Source organism: Zophobas morio, unplaced genomic scaffold (genome assembly GCF_036711695.1).
Source record: "Zophobas morio isolate AGI-343-1 ecotype UQ-CSIRO unplaced genomic scaffold, CSIRO_AGI_Zmor_V1 ptg000031l, whole genome shotgun sequence".
In the NCBI taxonomy this organism is placed as follows: Eukaryota; Metazoa; Arthropoda; class Insecta; order Coleoptera; family Tenebrionidae; genus Zophobas; species Zophobas morio.
Window position 1 is genome coordinate 12717388 of NW_026972136.1, and position 18382 is coordinate 12735769.

At 31.3% G+C, this 18382-nt stretch overlaps 1 protein-coding gene across 1 annotated transcript in view; it reads right to left on the minus strand.

Moving 5' to 3' along the window:
* The window catches only part of LOC135139664 (stalled ribosome sensor GCN1), a 56978-nt gene that overhangs the window by 25689 nt on the left and 12907 nt on the right, over positions 1-18382 (minus strand). Inside the window, exons 8-14 of the mRNA XM_064069969.1 lie at positions 16141-16319; positions 15873-16083; positions 15250-15823; positions 14906-15185; positions 14653-14857; positions 14366-14599; positions 4133-4991 (exon numbers count right to left, since the gene is read on the minus strand). Of these exons, the coding sequence (XP_063926039.1) occupies positions 4133-4991; positions 14366-14599; positions 14653-14857; positions 14906-15185; positions 15250-15823; positions 15873-16083; positions 16141-16319 (2542 nt within the window). The remainder of the gene's footprint in view (positions 1-4132; positions 4992-14365; positions 14600-14652; positions 14858-14905; positions 15186-15249; positions 15824-15872; positions 16084-16140; positions 16320-18382) is intronic.

Here is an 18382-nt window from a genome sequence, read left to right on the forward strand (position 1 = left end):
AAAATAAAAAAATATTGAAGAACTAAAAAATCGAAAAATCTAAAATTTAAAACACTGAAAAGTTAAAATATCCTAAAACTGAAAAATGGAGAAATCCAAACATCACAAAATCAAAAATAAAAACAAAAATAAAAATCTAAAATTTAATAATCGAAAAACTGAAAAATCAACGAATCGAGAAGTCGAGAATTTAAAAAATTGGACAATTGAAAAATCGGATAAATCAAAAATCGAAACATTGTAAAATTCAAAAATTGAGACATCGAGAAATCGAAAAATCAAAAGACAAAAAAAAATCGAGGAGTCGAAAAATCGAGAAGTCGAAAAATCAAAAAATTGAGAAACCGAAGTAGGCCAAAATCGAAAAATCGAAAACTTAAATATGGAAAAAATTGATAAAGCGAGATTGAATAATCAAAACATCGAAACATCCGAATCTCAATGAATTGAGATCTCAAAAAATTTAAACATTCGTAAATTTAAAAAATTAAAATATAGAACTGGAAACTCGAGAAACTGAAAAATCTAGAAATTTAAAAATTAAAATATGAAAAAGTTGAAAAATTGAGAAATTAAAATAAAAAACAAAAAACTGAAAATCCAAAAATAAAAAATAGAAAAATCTAGAAGTCGAAAAATGAAAGAATCGAAGTATTGAAAAATATCAAAACTGAAATAAATATCCAAAAATTGAGAAATCGACAAACCAATAAAGCGAAGTCGAAAAATCGAAGAATTGAAGAACTGAAAAATCGAAACTTTGAGAAGTGGGAAAATCAAAAATAGATTAATTGAGAAATCAGAAAACTGAAAATTTAACGCAAAAATTTGAAAAATTCAAAAATTTAAATACTGAAGAACTGAAAAGTCAAAAAATCGAGAAATCGAAAAAACTAAAATTTAAAACAATGAATAATTAAAATATCGCAAAATTGAAGAATCGAGAGATCCAATTCAATTTGAAAAATTGAAAAATCGAGGCACTGAAAAATTGGAAAATCCAGAAATTGAAAAGCTCAAAAGAAAAAAATTGAAAAACCGAGAAATCCAAAAATCGAAACATCGAAAAATTCAAAAACTGAGACTTCGAGAAATCGAAAAATCGGAGGATCGAGAAATTGAGGAGTCGGAAGCCGAAAAGGAAAGTCAAAAATTGAAAAATTGAGAAATCGAACAATCAAAACAACGAAACATCTGAATTCGATAAATTGAGAAATTAAAAAATAGAATAATCGAAAAATTTTAAAAAAGAAAAACTGGAAAGTCAAAAATTAAAATTCAAAAAATCGAAAAATGAAAAATTGAAATATAGAAGAACTGAAAACTCGAGATATCGAAAAACCTAGAATTTTAAAAAATGAAATATTAAAACATCGAAAAGTTTAAAAATTGAGAAATCGAAGCATTAAACAGTCCCAGAATTGAAAAATCTAAAGTTTACAATAAATGAAAATCGAAAAAGGAAAAAAGCGAGAAATCAAAAAAAAATCCATCAATTCAAAAATCGAAAAGTCGAAAAATTGAAATATTGAAAAATTTCATAACTGAAAGAAATATTCAAAAAATTGAGAAATTAAAAAATTGGAAAATTGAGAAATCGAAAATCTAAAAAAGTAAAATTGAAAAATCGTAATCTTAAAAGATCGAAAAATTGAGGAATTGAAGATGTGAAAAATCGAAACTTTAGGAAATCCAGAAATGGACAAATAAAAAAATACTTTAGAAATCGGCAAACTGAAAATTTAGAAACGTGAAAATTTGAAAAAACCGTAAAATTGAAGAGGACAAAAATTGAGAAATCGTATCATTGAAACATCGTAAGATTGAGAAATCGAAAAATAAAAAAAATCGAGAAATAGAAAATTTAAGGAATGGAGGAATCGGAAAAGCCCAAAATTGAAATATTGAAAAATTGAGACATTTAAAGTTGAAAAATCGAGAAATCGACAAGCCGAAAAATCCCAGTAGCGTATTTAGGTATAAATCACAAGATCAGGACTATTCTACTTTTTAAAATTTAAATACATAACATTATAAATTGGAAAATGTTGATTTTTTTTTTCAAAAAATCTTGACGTCTAAGGTGAAAACTCGACACGGATGCATAAACCGTAAACGGGGCCAAACTACAATTTTACTATTGTAAAATTTGGAGATTGCGTCATTTCATTGTTCGTGACAAATTTTGGAGAGTGTAATTTGATAATACAATTTGAAATGTAAATTTTGTCATTCGGGAACATTATGTATTAAATCGTTAAGATGTTCAAGAACTTTGTTCACTTATTCGTTGTAAAGTCCAATGGTCGAAATGGGTTAGTTCTTCGTAGTGGATGTATTGTATCACATCAACTCTAACGAATATCGGTTTATAGATAAATCGCTTAAAGCCGATATTGGCCTGAGTGAGCTTTGGTCTGTAGATCAAACAAGTTCTCAGGAGACGAAAAATTGCATGTGGAGGGAGACTTCGGATTACAAATCGTGCCAAGAAAGACATATTTGGGAGAGATGGATTTTCACGTGCTTGACTAACGGTAATTTTAAATTGTTTGCTGTCGTTCGCGAAGTGAAGAACACAATTTCATTCAAATGATAATTATAAAATTATCATAATCACTATTGGTATTAACACAAAATGGCGCGCAAGTTATCAGTTGATTTCGTTAATAAATTCATAGAAACCTATAAGGGATTTTTTCATGCCTTAGAAAATTAAAAAGTAAAAAATACAATAACAAAAATTTTAAAATGCGGTTTACGAAAAATTAGTTGACCTGTGTAAAGAAGAAAATTTTGGAAACGCTGACAAATATGACATCTTAAAAAAAATAACACTTGAAGAAGTGCTTTCGGCGTAATGTTTTTGATGCTCGCGTGAACAAAATACTCTATGTCAGTGTGCAGTGCGCAGAGTTAACTGTGCAGATCTAGCCGAAAATCCGAAAACCAAATCGCTGTGTGTAGGGCCAGCATAACGGAAGTAATAAATCATCCCATCGGTTAAAGAACGTTGGGTCGGTGCACTGATGTCGGTGTTATGTCCCGAGAGGTGCCCAATACACCCAATAAAATGGAACAGACAAAATAAAGCTTCAAACATGATTATTTTTATACTAAAATTCTGAAGTTTATAAACTGCACATTTTATTTATTTATTTATTTATTTTATCTTGTTTTCGAACTATAATAAACATTTCAAACAATGTCTGTAACTTATTTTAATGTAAATTATATTCATGTGGTTAACAAAATCAGATGTAATATTAGTGTGATTTTGACCTTATTCTAGATTTTATTACAGCAGAACGGCGTATCCTTTTTAAATTTTAGAAGTTACGGAAACTAGTTCAAGAAACAATTAGTTATCTCGGATTTTTGGAACAAAATCTACCAAAATGTCCGATAACAGCAATTGTTTTTCATAGAAACAAACAGTCTTCAAAGCAGCCTTTAACAACTCGATATTACAAACATGCCTCTTAAGTTGTTTATGCGTTTTTTTCTCTCTTGTAATTATTTGTAATGTTAACGCCGAAAGTTTATGTCATTCTGTTATTTACTTTGAACATATATTTTCATTTTGTGTTAATATTTTTGTAACACCACGAATCTAAATTTTACTTAAAATCTTATTTTACTTTAATCTTGTAAAACTAAACAATTATACCAGTTTAAAAACCCTTGGAAAGTTTCTGTCAGTCTTCAGATATAGTCAAATAAAAATATGCGTCAAATTCAATTAAATTCAATTCTTTCTTATCACGTTACAACGCGTTGCTTCATATTTTTAATGTCAAGTATATTTTCATAGTTTGTACATATATGTTTATACACATTACTGTTTACGGAACAATGTTAATTATGGATTTATGGATAACTCCTCGTATAAGAGTAGAGTAAAGGGTGTTTGCCTTTGCTAATGTTTGATGGCGCCATCTGATTTAGAGTAAAATAAACCTAATACGTTGGCTCACTGTAGTGAAAATGCGCGTTGACGAAAAATTTGTCCCACGCCCCCTGGATTCCTTGTCCTAAAGCTCACTATTTAGGCGAAGTAAAATTTGTATTAGGTTGTCCAACTATAATATACTTAAACAATGGTATAACTATAAACATTCAAACTTTTTACCTTGGATTTCCGGATTTCGTATAACCGAGCCAATAACTTTCAACGCCGCCGCTCCCGCCTCTTGTACCTTCATGTGTGAGTCGCTCAACACCTCAATGAGCTTAGGTACAATACTCGGTAGGCACGAAGACAACTGTTTAGGAGCACAGTACGCCATAGCCCCCAACAACTCCACCGAACCGGTCTTAGTCCTCCACGAATCCTGTTCCAGCGCATCCAGCAATGATGGCAAAACCAACTTGACGCCATGTCCAGACAGTTTACTCATCACAACTTTGGCAGTGTCATCGGCGGCAGCACGCACATACTGACTCGTATCTCCAAAACATTGAAGCAGATGTGGTAATACGTGAATAATGTACGGTTCAAACAATTTTCCCAACATGTGGAAAAGCATCTCGAAAGCGAAGAGAGCGCCCTCTCGGTGTTTGTAATTTTTTTTGTCCTGGATTGCGTCGGTTAATTTCGTCATTATATCGTGCTGCTTTAGGGCTAGGATGCCCATGCCTTTGACTATTCCTGCGAGGCCATAGGCGGCGCCTTTGCGCTCGCCGTATTTGTCTCCTTTTAGTAATTGATGTAATAGTTTGTTGATGTAACCAGGAGCTTCTTCTTTTACTGATGGGATTAATGGGGGAAGGCAATTGCCTACGGCTTCTTGGACGGTTTGAGATGGAGTAGAAAGGGCTTGTATTAATCTTAGAACGATGGGCTTGATTCTTTCATCGTCTTTGTCCAAATGGCGTGCTAACGAACCCATTAATATTACAACGGCTTGTTTTACGGCGTCTAAATGGGCCGATTTGGTTGATTTGCTCATAAAGGTGTCGAAGACCGGCCATAAGGTACTTACAGTTTCCTACAAAAAAAAAAAAAAGAATTAATAAAAATATAATTTCAAAGATGTTTTAGAGAACATTTTTTGACTATCAGAATAAATGCACAAATAAGTTAAGATTAAGTAGGTTGGGAGATGCCTTTTTATTTAAGTTACTGTAAAAAATTACTAACCGTTGTTTACAGTTACAAATTATTTAATTCATATTAATGATAATGATAAATCTTTTCACGAGTTTTAAATAAATTTGTGACAAAATCATTCGAAAAATCAAAGAAATCCTCAACTTTTACCTGAAAAAGCCAATAGACGCTATACCATCTGTTTTAAACATTTTGGGCGCAAAAAATTAATTATTAATTATAAATTACCGTTGTCCCTATATAAGGTAAGTTAGATAAAAAAAATCACACCATAATCAGAAAATCGGGCGTCCAGGACTATTTAAGTAAATAAGTCCAACACGTTTAGATGACAGGTATAGTCAGAACACATTTCATGTAAGAGAGAGTGTTTTTGAATATCAATCGTTGACGTTGGAAAGTAGAACAGTTGTTGACGGCGCGATGATGATCTGGATGGAAAGTGAAGCTGTTCCAAAAGCTGAGGACAATGTATGGCATAATGTATCAATCTTTTTAGGAAATATAAAGCGGCTCTGATACGTCTAAAGTCCATAAGTCGTTATACCTAAATACAAGATAAGATTGAGGTAGGCCTCTAAGAGGCTTTAGGAAGATAAATTTTAAATGCTAAAAACTCGAGAAAACGTCTCTAGCGGTCTAGATTTTTTCCATAGACTGAATGTAAAATTGAGCTGAAGCAGCCCATACAATACTAGCGCAATCAAGTTATCCCCTTACGAAAGCACAATACAGTAGTTATATTACTGAAAGAACTGACGATAAATCCAAGAGATTTAAATGCTTTCGCGGTTATATTACTAATATGTAAGTAGAACGTAACTGTGGACTCAAACATTATTCCCATTACATTTTGCCTTTTTTTCTTAATATTTATGTGTAGTCATCTTTTGACAACAAGAAACTTAAGGGTGCCCAGTAGCAGACCGAAAAATGAGCTAAATAGATTTTCATTTTACGGGCGTAATTTCAACTTTGAAAAAAAAATCGACATTTCAATTGATAGATTATGTCTAAATCTCTGGGGAAGACACAATATTTTTTAAAATAAGTGATTGTTTAGTGTTTAATTAATCGTTCATTCTTCGAAGGAAATTGCATTTTTAGACGAGGAGAGAGCATTTTTCGCTTCAACTTTTATATCAGTGCAAAGACAACATTGAGCTCTATGGGGAAGACACGGTCATTTTTGTTTAAAATTTATATTTATCAAAATATTTGCTTTTAAAAAAATACTGAATAATGAAAATAAAGTGAAACTAAGCAACCCTATTTACAAAGTTTTTCGTTTCAATAAATGGCTTTGTTTTACACAGCAGGGAGCCTTGCCGACCGACCCTTTCAGGTAATCAGTCCAGGTACTTTAGGTCATAAAACTCATAAATACTCTTAGCTGACCAACATTGTTGAAACTCTTTTACAAGTCGACTTCTTTGATTGCTGACATAATTTGATTTAAAAGTATGCAAATTTTTATAATTTTATATATTCTACTAAAATATTTTCTTTGAAAAAATTATTCAAATATTTTTTATTAATCTGTTAATTTAGATATTAATCAATACACAAAACTGACAAAATTTAGATTCTCATCATTTCACTAACCACTTATTTACCCGAACAATCATATTTATTTAAATTTAATTTTTTGATACTCTTTTCCGCACCACCTATGATGTAGAGTATTATAGGCACGTTTTTTACGTGATATCTCCAGTAAACCTATTCCAATATTACTATTTATTCCGGTTTGTGTTTATACTAGAAGGGCAAAAGATTTATATGAACTACACATGACACGAATACAAATAAAAAATTTTAATTGTACAATTTTTTCTTTACAATTTGTCTAATAGGTTGACTTGTTTAATAACGAGAATCTACTCTCTCCGGAAGTAAGGCATATAAATAAAATTTTTCTAGGGCTCTATCATATTATTTTCCCAAAATTTATCATCTCGTTGAATTAAGCATTATTTAAATTGGACATTTTATATATTTCTACGATAGCATTCTTGTTTATTAAGCCGTCTGGCGATGCCGCTAAAAATGTACAAACCGCATTATCTTATTGTCAGTTTGGTGTTACTGCAAAATGCTTCAGTTGCCCTTGCTTCATTTTTTATGCAAAGATTTTGGGAGAGTACATGCTGAACTAGATTTACAGGGATGTAAAATGTTTTTCACAGTACAGTAGGTTTAGCCGTGTTACTTGTTCTCTCATTCTGAAAATTTTACCAAAATAACGTAATAAGGATTTTTCTGCGCACCATTCTGGATTATTGTGTTCGCCAATTGTGTTTTGTTCGATTAAAAAGACATCAACGTTTGAAAGTTTTTTGGGAAATACTTTTTGCGCTCTGACATATTAGGTATTTCAACTGCCTCGTTAGATACATCGTCGCCCGAGAACTCGTATGATCCACAGACCGGAGCGCGTTGAGGCCAATGTCGACTCTATAAGCCTCCAGAAATTCTGCGGGAAATAGTTATTATTTAGATGCTTTTGTTTACACACGTCTCACATCTTTCACTCGATTTTGACACTCAACTATTTTTTTGTTTAACTAAGAATTAATACTTTCATTGCGTTTGATACTAACGTCCTAAATTAGCAATACTAGTGGAACAGTAATCATGCAATAGATTTTTTGGGGAAAATACAATTATTTTTATGTTTTAGCAGCAATGTGTTCTATTTTCTATTAATTTTTACATATTTTTAGTCACAATTTTGGTAGTTATTTTTTACTTTTATTTTTAGCAATAATAAATAGTCCAAACATGAAAAAAAAAAAAAAATGGAAAATCAGAAATTTAATGAATTCCGAAAACTGAAAAACTGAAATATGCATAGAAGAACTGAAAACTCGAGAAATCGAAAAATCTAGAATTTTAAAAATTGAAAAATTAAAATATCGAAAAGTTGAAAAACTGCGAAATCGTATCAGTGAAGCATCGGACAATTGAGAAATCGAAAAATAAAAAAATGGAGAAATCGAAAATTTGAAGAATGGAAAAATTGAAAATGTCAAAAATTAAAATACTGAAAAATTGGAACATCAAAAGTCGAAAAATCGAAAAACCGAAAAGCCGAAAAATCTCAATGATGTATTTATAAACCACAAGTTCAGGATTATGCTACTAAAAAATTGATAACTTCATCTCAAAATTTTGCTGAATAGATTCTACTAAAAATGTGCAAAATATGATGAGTTTTTACTTGTAATTTATCATTGCATTCATATTTTTTTAGATTTGCTTATACGAGTATGTATACCTTGGTGCCTCAAAAAAATTAATGAATGAGTCAATTTATTCAATTGATTAAATCAGTCTCGACTTATTCCATTTTCCCAGAAATTTTTGGAATACTGTTATTTTTAGTCTAATCCACATTGATTTACGTGTTCTTGCAAAATGTTGATGATTTCATCACAAAATTGTGTACCTAAAGTAAAAATTTAACTCGTAAAATGCTGGATATGTTTCATTGTATTTTAGGTGCGAGGGAAGTTCTGTCGAAACAACTTTCCACCAATTTTTTTTTTGCTGTTATATTTGAACATAAACAGTTTATTTTATATATTTTTAAAACATTATAAAGAAAATAAAAAGTTGTGTTAGACTGAACCCCTTGTGGGTTTCTCAATCTATTTTCCGCAGCATTTTAAACTTTCAACTCAATTTCTTTCAAAATACATACAAATGGATTTCGATGGTTATTTCTCTGTACCCTTCATTTGAAAATAAATAAGCTTATCTGGTGTTTTTACCGATTTGCATTTTATGACGGACTCCCTACAGTGACTATAATCTCTCCTCTCTTGGGTCGCTACCTGCCGTGGATCGGTACTTTGGGTTGCATAGTTACAAAAAATAATTCTTTTCCCTGAAACCAATTTTGCGGGCGACGACTGGGGACCCTTAAAACATGTTTAAAGTTCCAAATTTCTCTTTGGGCAATTCCACCGTTACTTAGGCTAAAATCGTACGGGACTGTGCAAAGTTTTTTTATTTTCAACCTTTTAACCTAATCGTAGAGATTTGTTTTCTCTTTTTTCTTAATAATTTTGATATTACTAAAGTCATATTTAATTTAGTCAAAATTTAATTAAAAGTTTGCGTTACTTACGCGAAACCTTTGAACCTGCCTTTTGTGGAATTGATAAATTTTCTCCATTTTCTATGGAACTGTGAATTATCATACAAAAACAGTTATATTGATAAAAAATTTAATTTTCGGATTTTCAAAAACCGAGAAGTTTAATTTTGATTATGTCTGAAAAGAAAAAAAAATGCGTTGTTTACACCATGTCATCGTTTCTTACGCGAACTTCTGAATATTAGCTGTCACGGAAGTAAGAAAAATTGCAAATTCGTTTTTAAACAAAAGAAAAAGTTGGTTGAAAGTTATTTAGACAGAGATTCTCTCGCAAATGAAGTACAATGAAACATTTCCAGCATTTTCGAAAATTATAAAATTTGATTTTGCGAATTTTATTTTTTTATGAAAACCTCCATAAGTTGAAATAAACAAATGTATGTAATGTTAAAGCAAAAGGATCAAAAAAGAAAAAATATTCAGATTTACCGAATTTACAATTTATTTACTTGATGACATTACCATCATTTGAAATTTCCATTTCTTTGTTTTCATTTTGGCTTTTCTCGCTTTTCTCTTTTTTATTTTCATGATATCTTAACTTTTTTTAGCGCAATGTCTTTTTTCTTTGTGCAGCTTATGTTTGCCCTATATTTCCTGCTGATATTTTCGGTTGGTTGATTTTAGGTATTCTGAATCTCTTTAATTTTTGTCGGTGTTTTCTTATTCTTTCAGTGGATGTTAAAGACATTTTGATTAACACAGCAAAATCAAATTATTGGTAGATTGACGGCTGTCAAGACTAATTATTTAATTTCAAAGCTAAGAAAACTATTCCGTTTCGCGTAAGTAACGATACGATTTTTAATAATAATCACAAGGCAATAAAAGTACAATGAAAATAGAGAGCGAGAACGAGAAAATGAGATAATGTAACCTGATTTGCAATTATTTTTAATATTTCCGAATAATATGAATATTAGTCCCTTATCGTTATTTACACCATTTATCACGTATATCAGAAGAACGAAGTGTAATATTTTTTTAAAGATGCTGTTGGGATAAGTATCGATTGTACATTATTGTCAATAAAGGTGCACTCTTTAAGACCGTGGTTTATACTGTAAGTAAATCAAGATATTTACTTTGCTTCTAGCAATGTTAAAGAAGATATAATATCTATCATTTCATTGAACAATTTTATTATTCCTCAATAACAAGAAATTTTTACTGCGGGTGTTATATTGTAAAAGCAAATATATGCCAGTAAAATTTAAAGTTTTTAAAAGTACTAATAGTAACATTTAGATTAATTTAACAATTTTCAAAAAAATGTGCTGAGGCTGACATTTCCGTGGAATTGCCCATAGGGAAATATCGATTTTGCAATTACGCTCCGCCCCTCGGTCTGAAAACGGATGAAAAATTCATCACGATTTAGATCGAGACAAGTGGGTGGGGCTTCTCTTTTAGTTTTCTTTTTTAATTAATACATTTAGTTCTCCTTTGTATAACACGATTAGTTAAGAACATATTTCACATGGTAATTTCTCGTAGAAAAATAAGGATTTTTACAATTAAACCCCGTCCCTTGGCTTACGACGAATAAAAAAATCATCAGAATTAAGATAGGGTGGGTGGGTGGGGTTTATATTCTGCTTTTTTTCCTAATATACACAGCCATCTTTTCACAACAAGAAACTTAGAACATGGTTAAAATGGTACATTTTTGCAAGGAGATTTGGATTTTGATATAATGGGACGGAACCTAATTGCAAAATCGATATTTCCTTATACAAATTTTCGAATTTAAACATGTTTTAAGTTTCATGTTTTGTGAAAAGAAGTCTAGACTTATTGAAACAAACAGGCAAAATGTAAGCCCACCCACCCGCCCTATCGTAATTGTGATGATTTTTTTTTATTTGCCGTGAACCTAGGGGGCGGAGCTTAACTGCAAAATACTTATTTCTATACAAGAAATTAAAAAAAACTTCATTACTATTTAGATCAGGGCAGGTATGAATCTTAGATCATATAATAACATAATTATATATTATATGAGTGGGGCTTTGGTTTTAATTTTTTCTTTCTTGATGCATGATACAATAAATACTAGGTATGATATTGCGCACGTACGGAGTGGGGGAGTGACGTCACTCGGTGAGTAAACACAGGCATTTCGCGCGTATTCTGCAACGTTTTTCTGTCTTCCACGTATTTTTTAGAAAGTTTAGTGGCTATACGTTATGCTTTAATAATTTTATAAAGTCACGACGATGTGTTGTGGCGTTTTTAGGTGTAATAGCGATAAACAATCAAGACATTTTCAAAAAGACATACAATTTTATTCGTTTCCAAGAGACAAGTATGGGTTATTTCTTGTTGTCGTTCGGATTCTTTTATAGTAAAAAATGCAAGAGTGTGTTCACAGCATTTTAGTGAAGACGATTTCGAACGAAATTTGCAACACGAACTTCTGAATTATCTTCCTAAAAAAGGAAAAAAACACTAAAGTCTGGAGATCAGCCAAGTTAGTTAAAGAAATTTCTTCTAGGGATAAAATCACAGAAATTAAGTAGGTTATTTTACTTGAATACTGATATAAATCAAACAAATTCAATTACAAAAAATGTTTTCAAAGAACATCTTATAGGACTCTTTTTTAGCAAATATTTAATATTTTCATTTATTTTATAGCACTGAAACCTACAACGCAAGTGCTGCTTTGGATGATAAAACAGAATCTACAAGTAAATCTGTTGGGTATATTGAACATTATTTATTGTATTTACTCAAGGAAAGTTTTTTTTTTTGAAGAATAACTTTTATGTTTGCACGTTTTTTTTGCATGATGTATATTTCTTTCTCAAGGAAAACGATTATTTGAAGACGTACTATATCCAATATTTAATTATGTTTTTTTACATAGTACAAATACAGATCAAGATATATAGAGAGAAGATCTAGAAGCAAAAATTGCTTATCTTAAAAACAAAACGACGAACTTGTTTTCATAGCTTGACGAAAATCAAGCTATGAAAACAATTTTCACTCCAAGAAAAATTGTTAATTAACATGTAGATTACAGTTCAATAGTACAATGTATTTATTTTTAGTGGTTACTTTTTCTTATACTCAGTTTTTGAAAGTTTAGAAAAGAATTTCTAAAATAGATTTCTGTTTAAGATAATTATGTTCACGTTAAATGTGCACAATTACCATAACAACGAGTCTGTTCATGATAATCAATAATGAAAACCTAAAAAAAGCAAAAAATGGATAATTCTGAAGATCTTGGCATTTTCAGATAACCTATGCGCTACTAACCAGAAAAATAGCACTTTTTTTTATAATTATCTCCAAATTAAAGCCGCACTTTTCTATTGAGTACACGAAAAATAATATTAAACACGAAATTTTAATTTGTTACACACAATAGAAATACTATCAAACTCCGTTAAATTCGTTTTTACAATTTAATTCAGGTAAATGATGTAAATTTAGTTTTCAGGTTGTTTAATGCAGCATTATAATTATTATATTATAATATAGAGGTTGTACAACACATTTTTTAAAATACATAACGAATTATAACAATAAAATTAAAAAATATTAGCGATTCTTCGTGCTTTTATGCTGAAATTCCACTAGTTCTACTCACCGAGTGACGTCACTGCGCGAAGTGGTTTAATTTTGTGTCGCACGAGTATCATAGCTAAAGAATTATTGTATCATGATATACATGGTATTCTTTGAATAACACGATACTCAAAAACATGTCTTACATGGTTATTTTTTCTAGAGAAATAATAAGGATCGCTCCTTTGGCTCTCGACGATTACAAAAAAAATGATCTTGTAGAGAAATAATAATTTTACAATTAAGCTCCGCCCCTTTGGTTCACGGCGAATAAAAAAATCATCACAATTGAGACAGTGCGGGTGGGCGGGCCTTACATTTTGCCTTTTTAATTAATATACGTAGTCATCTTTTCACAACAAGAAACTTAAAACATGTTTAAAATAGTAAATTCATGTAATAAGAAACCTGGTACGTTATCATGGCCACTAGTCAAATTACGTTTGTTAGTTGTCAAGACTCGAAGAGTGCTTTGTTTACCGAAATAAGGGTGATGAAATTATTACTGGACTCATGAATCAACTCGTCTGTTGAACTTGGACTATACTCCGAATAGCTGGGTCGGAAATGTTTCATTAATGCATTTACAATATCTTTAGGATTACGCAAAATGTTATCCAGATAAGTCATTTTAGAAGGAATACCAGAATGGCTTTTCAGACGACCAATGTGAACCCATTGTGGTCTTAATAGCGGCTTCCAGATTTTGAATACACAACAGATGATGTCATGTGACTAAAAAAATTAATGAAAGAGTCAATTTATTTTATTGATTGAATCAGGAACTTTGAAATCTTGCAGATGTTTTAAATTTATACTCCAAGTAAACATAGTAAATTTTTAATGAAAACATAATAAGACATTTCAAGTTCACTGTGTAGTAGTTGTCGTGCTTGCCGAACGCAATTCGTTGATCTTTTGTGAAACGTGGTCATTGACCACGTTGCTTCTTATGGGGCTATATCTGACTTTGCTTTGAGCGAATTTTACTATATATTTATTTCAGTCCCACTCAAAGAAAATCTCTATATAGAATACTTTTCGTAAGGTCAATATTTATAATTGACCCAATAAATGAGAATAGTTGTCTTTTTGTTCATGAGTTCGTACAATATATATCAATGTAATTTCGACAAAACAATATTTTATTCAGTCTGATTTTCATAAATAACTAAGTACGGGGATAAATGGAAAAGTCTGCGGTCTAACCCAAATAGGGTACAAATTTGCCCGCTATTTTTATGGCGTTATATTGTTTCTTTATTTATCCGTCTGGCTGTAGAATAACAAAAATTTTTGTCAAATAATAATTGTTTGCTAAAATTTTGCAAGTTGCAACAATAGATTGGCCAAAAATTTGTCGGTAAGAAATAAAAAAATAATAACACAGCGCAAACTCATTGGTGACCCATTGCTTCACCTGCCTCATAGGGCAAGCCGCTCCTGGTCATAACAAATGAAGACAGTAACATAGAAGGTAGAAGAATGTGTGAATAAGTACATACCTTTCCATGCAAGTCAACGATTTTTAAGGCAGCATTTAACATTTCCTTCCTAACTTGTTCATTGCGGTCACTCAGAGACGTTGAAACAAAGAATTGAACCAAACCACCAATTAAATCTGGTGTTATCAACGGAGCCAACTGAGCCAACGCCAACGCAACACCTCGTCTGGGAAACCAAGTATCGATAGGTTTTTCTAATTCGCGCCCAAATTCGTCTAGTTTTGCCGGAATCATCTAAACCAAAAAAAAGTTAAATGTTTAATAGACACAAATTCGCTGCACATTACCTGTAATCTTTCGCTGTAGAGCTTGAGCAATTTGTTCAGAGTCTCTTGCACTTGTTCTTTGTTGTTTTCTAATAAAGCTGCAAGAGCTCTTGAAGTTGCTGCCTGTACGCATTCAACGGGATGTTCAATATCAGGCATGAGCTCTTCACTAAGATAGGCGGGAAAATCTAGATGAGCAAGTTCCCACAACTTGTCAGCCAAAATTCTAAAATACAAAAATAATCACTAGGACTGTGAAGTACACACAACAGACCTGTTATCTTCATTTTCATCAAACTTTGCGATCCATATTCGTTTACTGATTTTCATCGCATACTCATAATCGTTTTGGTAAGTTGGTAGTGAGGATACTGTAATGGTGAGGCTCCGCAGAGCAGCGTCTCTGACTACGACAGCTGGATTTTGTAAAGCTCCTAGCAACACATCGACTTCTTCAGTTGTTGCTTTAGCGCATCCAGGTTCACCGCTGGCACATGTTGCAACATCCAAAAGACATGCCTCGGCTTGCGATTGAACTCGCCCAGTTGAGCTACCTAAGCGCAAAATTTTATACCATGTAAGTTCCAAATTTTACAAAAAATAGCAAATAAGACTTACTTATGATTTCCACAAGTAGTTCAAACATTTGCCTTATTGGAAGGTACTGAGGATCATAAACATCCGTCAACCCGTTTTGCCCCTTTGCCCGAAGTTTTGCATGTTCTGAAATAATCTGCAAACCATCATGCACCAGTTCGTCGTGATTTCGGGCATAATTTGACAACAGACTCGATTTTAACAACACAAATGTATAACAGAATGCTGGTACTGTAAAACAAACCGGGTTTTCTTCAATCTTCTTCACTACTGTTTTTTCATGAATTAAAGAAATTGTTCGAACCATTGCTTTATTTAAGTTCTCTGCCTCCCAATTAGCGTCTAAATCACACTGCGGTTTCAACAGTCTTAACGTAACGAAAGCGATCAATTCTCCTAGAGTTTCTAACTTGTTGGTGAAGACCACAGTGCGAAGGTCAGTGTACAATTTCGAAAGGTATGGAGCCGCAAGAGGTGATTGTAGATCATTTAACAGAGAAGGAAGTAAATCCTTAAAATGTAGCGACAGTTGTAACGGATTCCCTTTAGCAGCAGCCCGGATCATTGATACGCAATTAATTATTGATGTATTCAACTAAAACATAATAATGAATACGAATCACGGGATAAAAAAAAAAACTTACAGTTGTTAGTCTAGACCTGATGGCTTGTTCTTTCGTTTTTTGGTTTTTGATTGCTTCTAGCTGTTTAGGTGTAAATTGTGGGGGTTTGACCTTTCCATCTTTCTTCTTTTTTTCTTCAATTTCTCGCCGTAGCTGTAATTCTTCTAATTGTTCTTTATAGCTGTACACCTTACTTTCGCGTTTCAGATTCATTGTGTCATTAATATCATCTCTAGAATTTTAACTAACAATTAACTGGATGATTTTTTATTAACAAGGACGATAATACCCTGGAATTACGGTTTTATCATAAAGCTCTCCCTCTGGTGTAAGAAAAGTAAAGTAATCGTCTCTTGAAACTTGGCAAATACGAGGGTCTTGCAGCCGAGAAGTGACGGTTACAATTAAAGGTGGTACTATTACATCAGCGTTTAAAGACACTGTCGTGGCCAACGCATTTTCATTTATCTAAAAAGGAAAATAGAAGTCAAGTGACATATGTATTACCTAAATAAAAAATAAATACAAATTTGACTTCATTTTGTTGTGTAAATAAATTAGATGTAATTTTGCGGCCCAGATTAATTAAAACTACACCAGTTTTGCTGATCGAATTTTCTAAAATGTTAAAGTCCGCTTTTCAATATGTATTTTTACATTATTATTTTTAATACAATTTTATGTACCGTTAATATATAATCTTGTGCTTAATTATACTAATACTTTTATCTCATTTATTCCAATTTATTTGGTTAAAATAAATAACACAAAAGAAAATTCTTGAGCATAATTAGACTGAAGAAAACATAATTGATATTAGCAAATCAAGAATGAGAGGGAAAAAAATATATACAAGATTTTACAATTTACATCAAATTATGGATATACAACATCTACTTACGAAGCCAAGACATAAATATTTAATTGTATGTATTTAACATGAAAACGTCCTTTACTGATAAAAATGTCTAGCTATAGTCCACTAGTATTGAAAATACAGAAGCCGAATAAGGGTTATTTGTTGTTTATTATCGAAAATACAGTATTAACAGTATTTAATAAATACAGAGTGATTATTTTATTTGTTCACGCCTGGATAAATAGATAAGTTTGAATAGACAACACATTTTACTTTCCACAAACGATTTCGTCTAAATTTTTTTATATACCGGGTCTCTCGAAAATGGCGGATTAACTCTTCAGTACATTATACACGGGGGTTTCGGGAGTCCCAAAAAAAATTATAATAAAAAAATTCTTTATAATATAGATTACGAAAAAAATGTAATTTTTATAAAAGTAAAATTGGCAACACTGCAATGCGTGAATTTTACCTCCGGCTTACTTTCTGATTTCTTAGTAACGATGGTGACTGAAATCCACCTTTTATTTTTTTAGGACAATAACCAACCAGTAGTCGTTGTGTATTATTATTAATAAAACAAGTTTCCATTAATAAATAAACCAAAAAAAAAAACATTTAATAAGACATTTTTAAATTATAAACAAAACCAACAAAAGAAAAATCCAGTAAAGCATAACCAATTAAACACTAGAAAAGGTTTAAAATTCCTACCTTGTGCCTATAAGCATTGTTTAAGTATATTATAGTTGGACAACCTAATACAAATTTTACTTCGCCTAAATAGTGAGCTTTAGGACAAGGAATCCAGGGGGCGTGGGACAAATTTTTCGTCAACGCGCATTTTCACTACAGTGAGCCAACGTATTAGGTTTATTTTACTCTAAATCAGATGGCGCCATCAAACATTAGCAAAGACAAACACCCTTTACTCTGCTCTTATACGAGGAGTTATCCATAAATCCATAATTAACATTGTTCCGTAAACAGTAATGTGTATAAACATATATGTACAAAATATGAAAATATACTTGACATAAAAAATATGAAGCAACGCGTTGTAACGTGATAAGAAAGAATTGAATTTAAATGAATTTGACGCATATTTTTATTTGACTATATCTGAAGACTGACAGAAACTTTCCAAGGGTTTTTAAACTGGTATAATTGTTTAGTTTTACAAGATTAAAGTAAAATAAGATTTTAAGTAAAATTTAGATTCGTGGTGTTACAAAAATATTAACACAAAATGAAAATATATGTTCAAAGTAAATAACAGAATGACAAACTTTCGGCAAATAATTACAAGAGAGAAAAAAACGCATTAAGAACTTAAGAGGCATGTTTGTAATATCGAGTTGTTAAAGGCTGCTTTGAAGACTGTTTGTTTCTATGAAAAACAATTGCTGTTATCGGACATTTTGGTAGATTTTGTTCCAAAAATCCGAGATAACTAATTGTTTCTTGAACTAGTTTCCGTAACTTCTAAAATTTAAAAAGGATACGCCGTTCTGCTGTAATAAAATCTAGAATAAGGTCAAAATCACACTAATATTACATCTGATTTTGTTAACCACATGAATATAATTTACATTAAAATAAGTTACAGACATTGTTTGAAATGTTTATTATAGTTCGAAAACAAGATAAAATAAATAAATAAATAAAT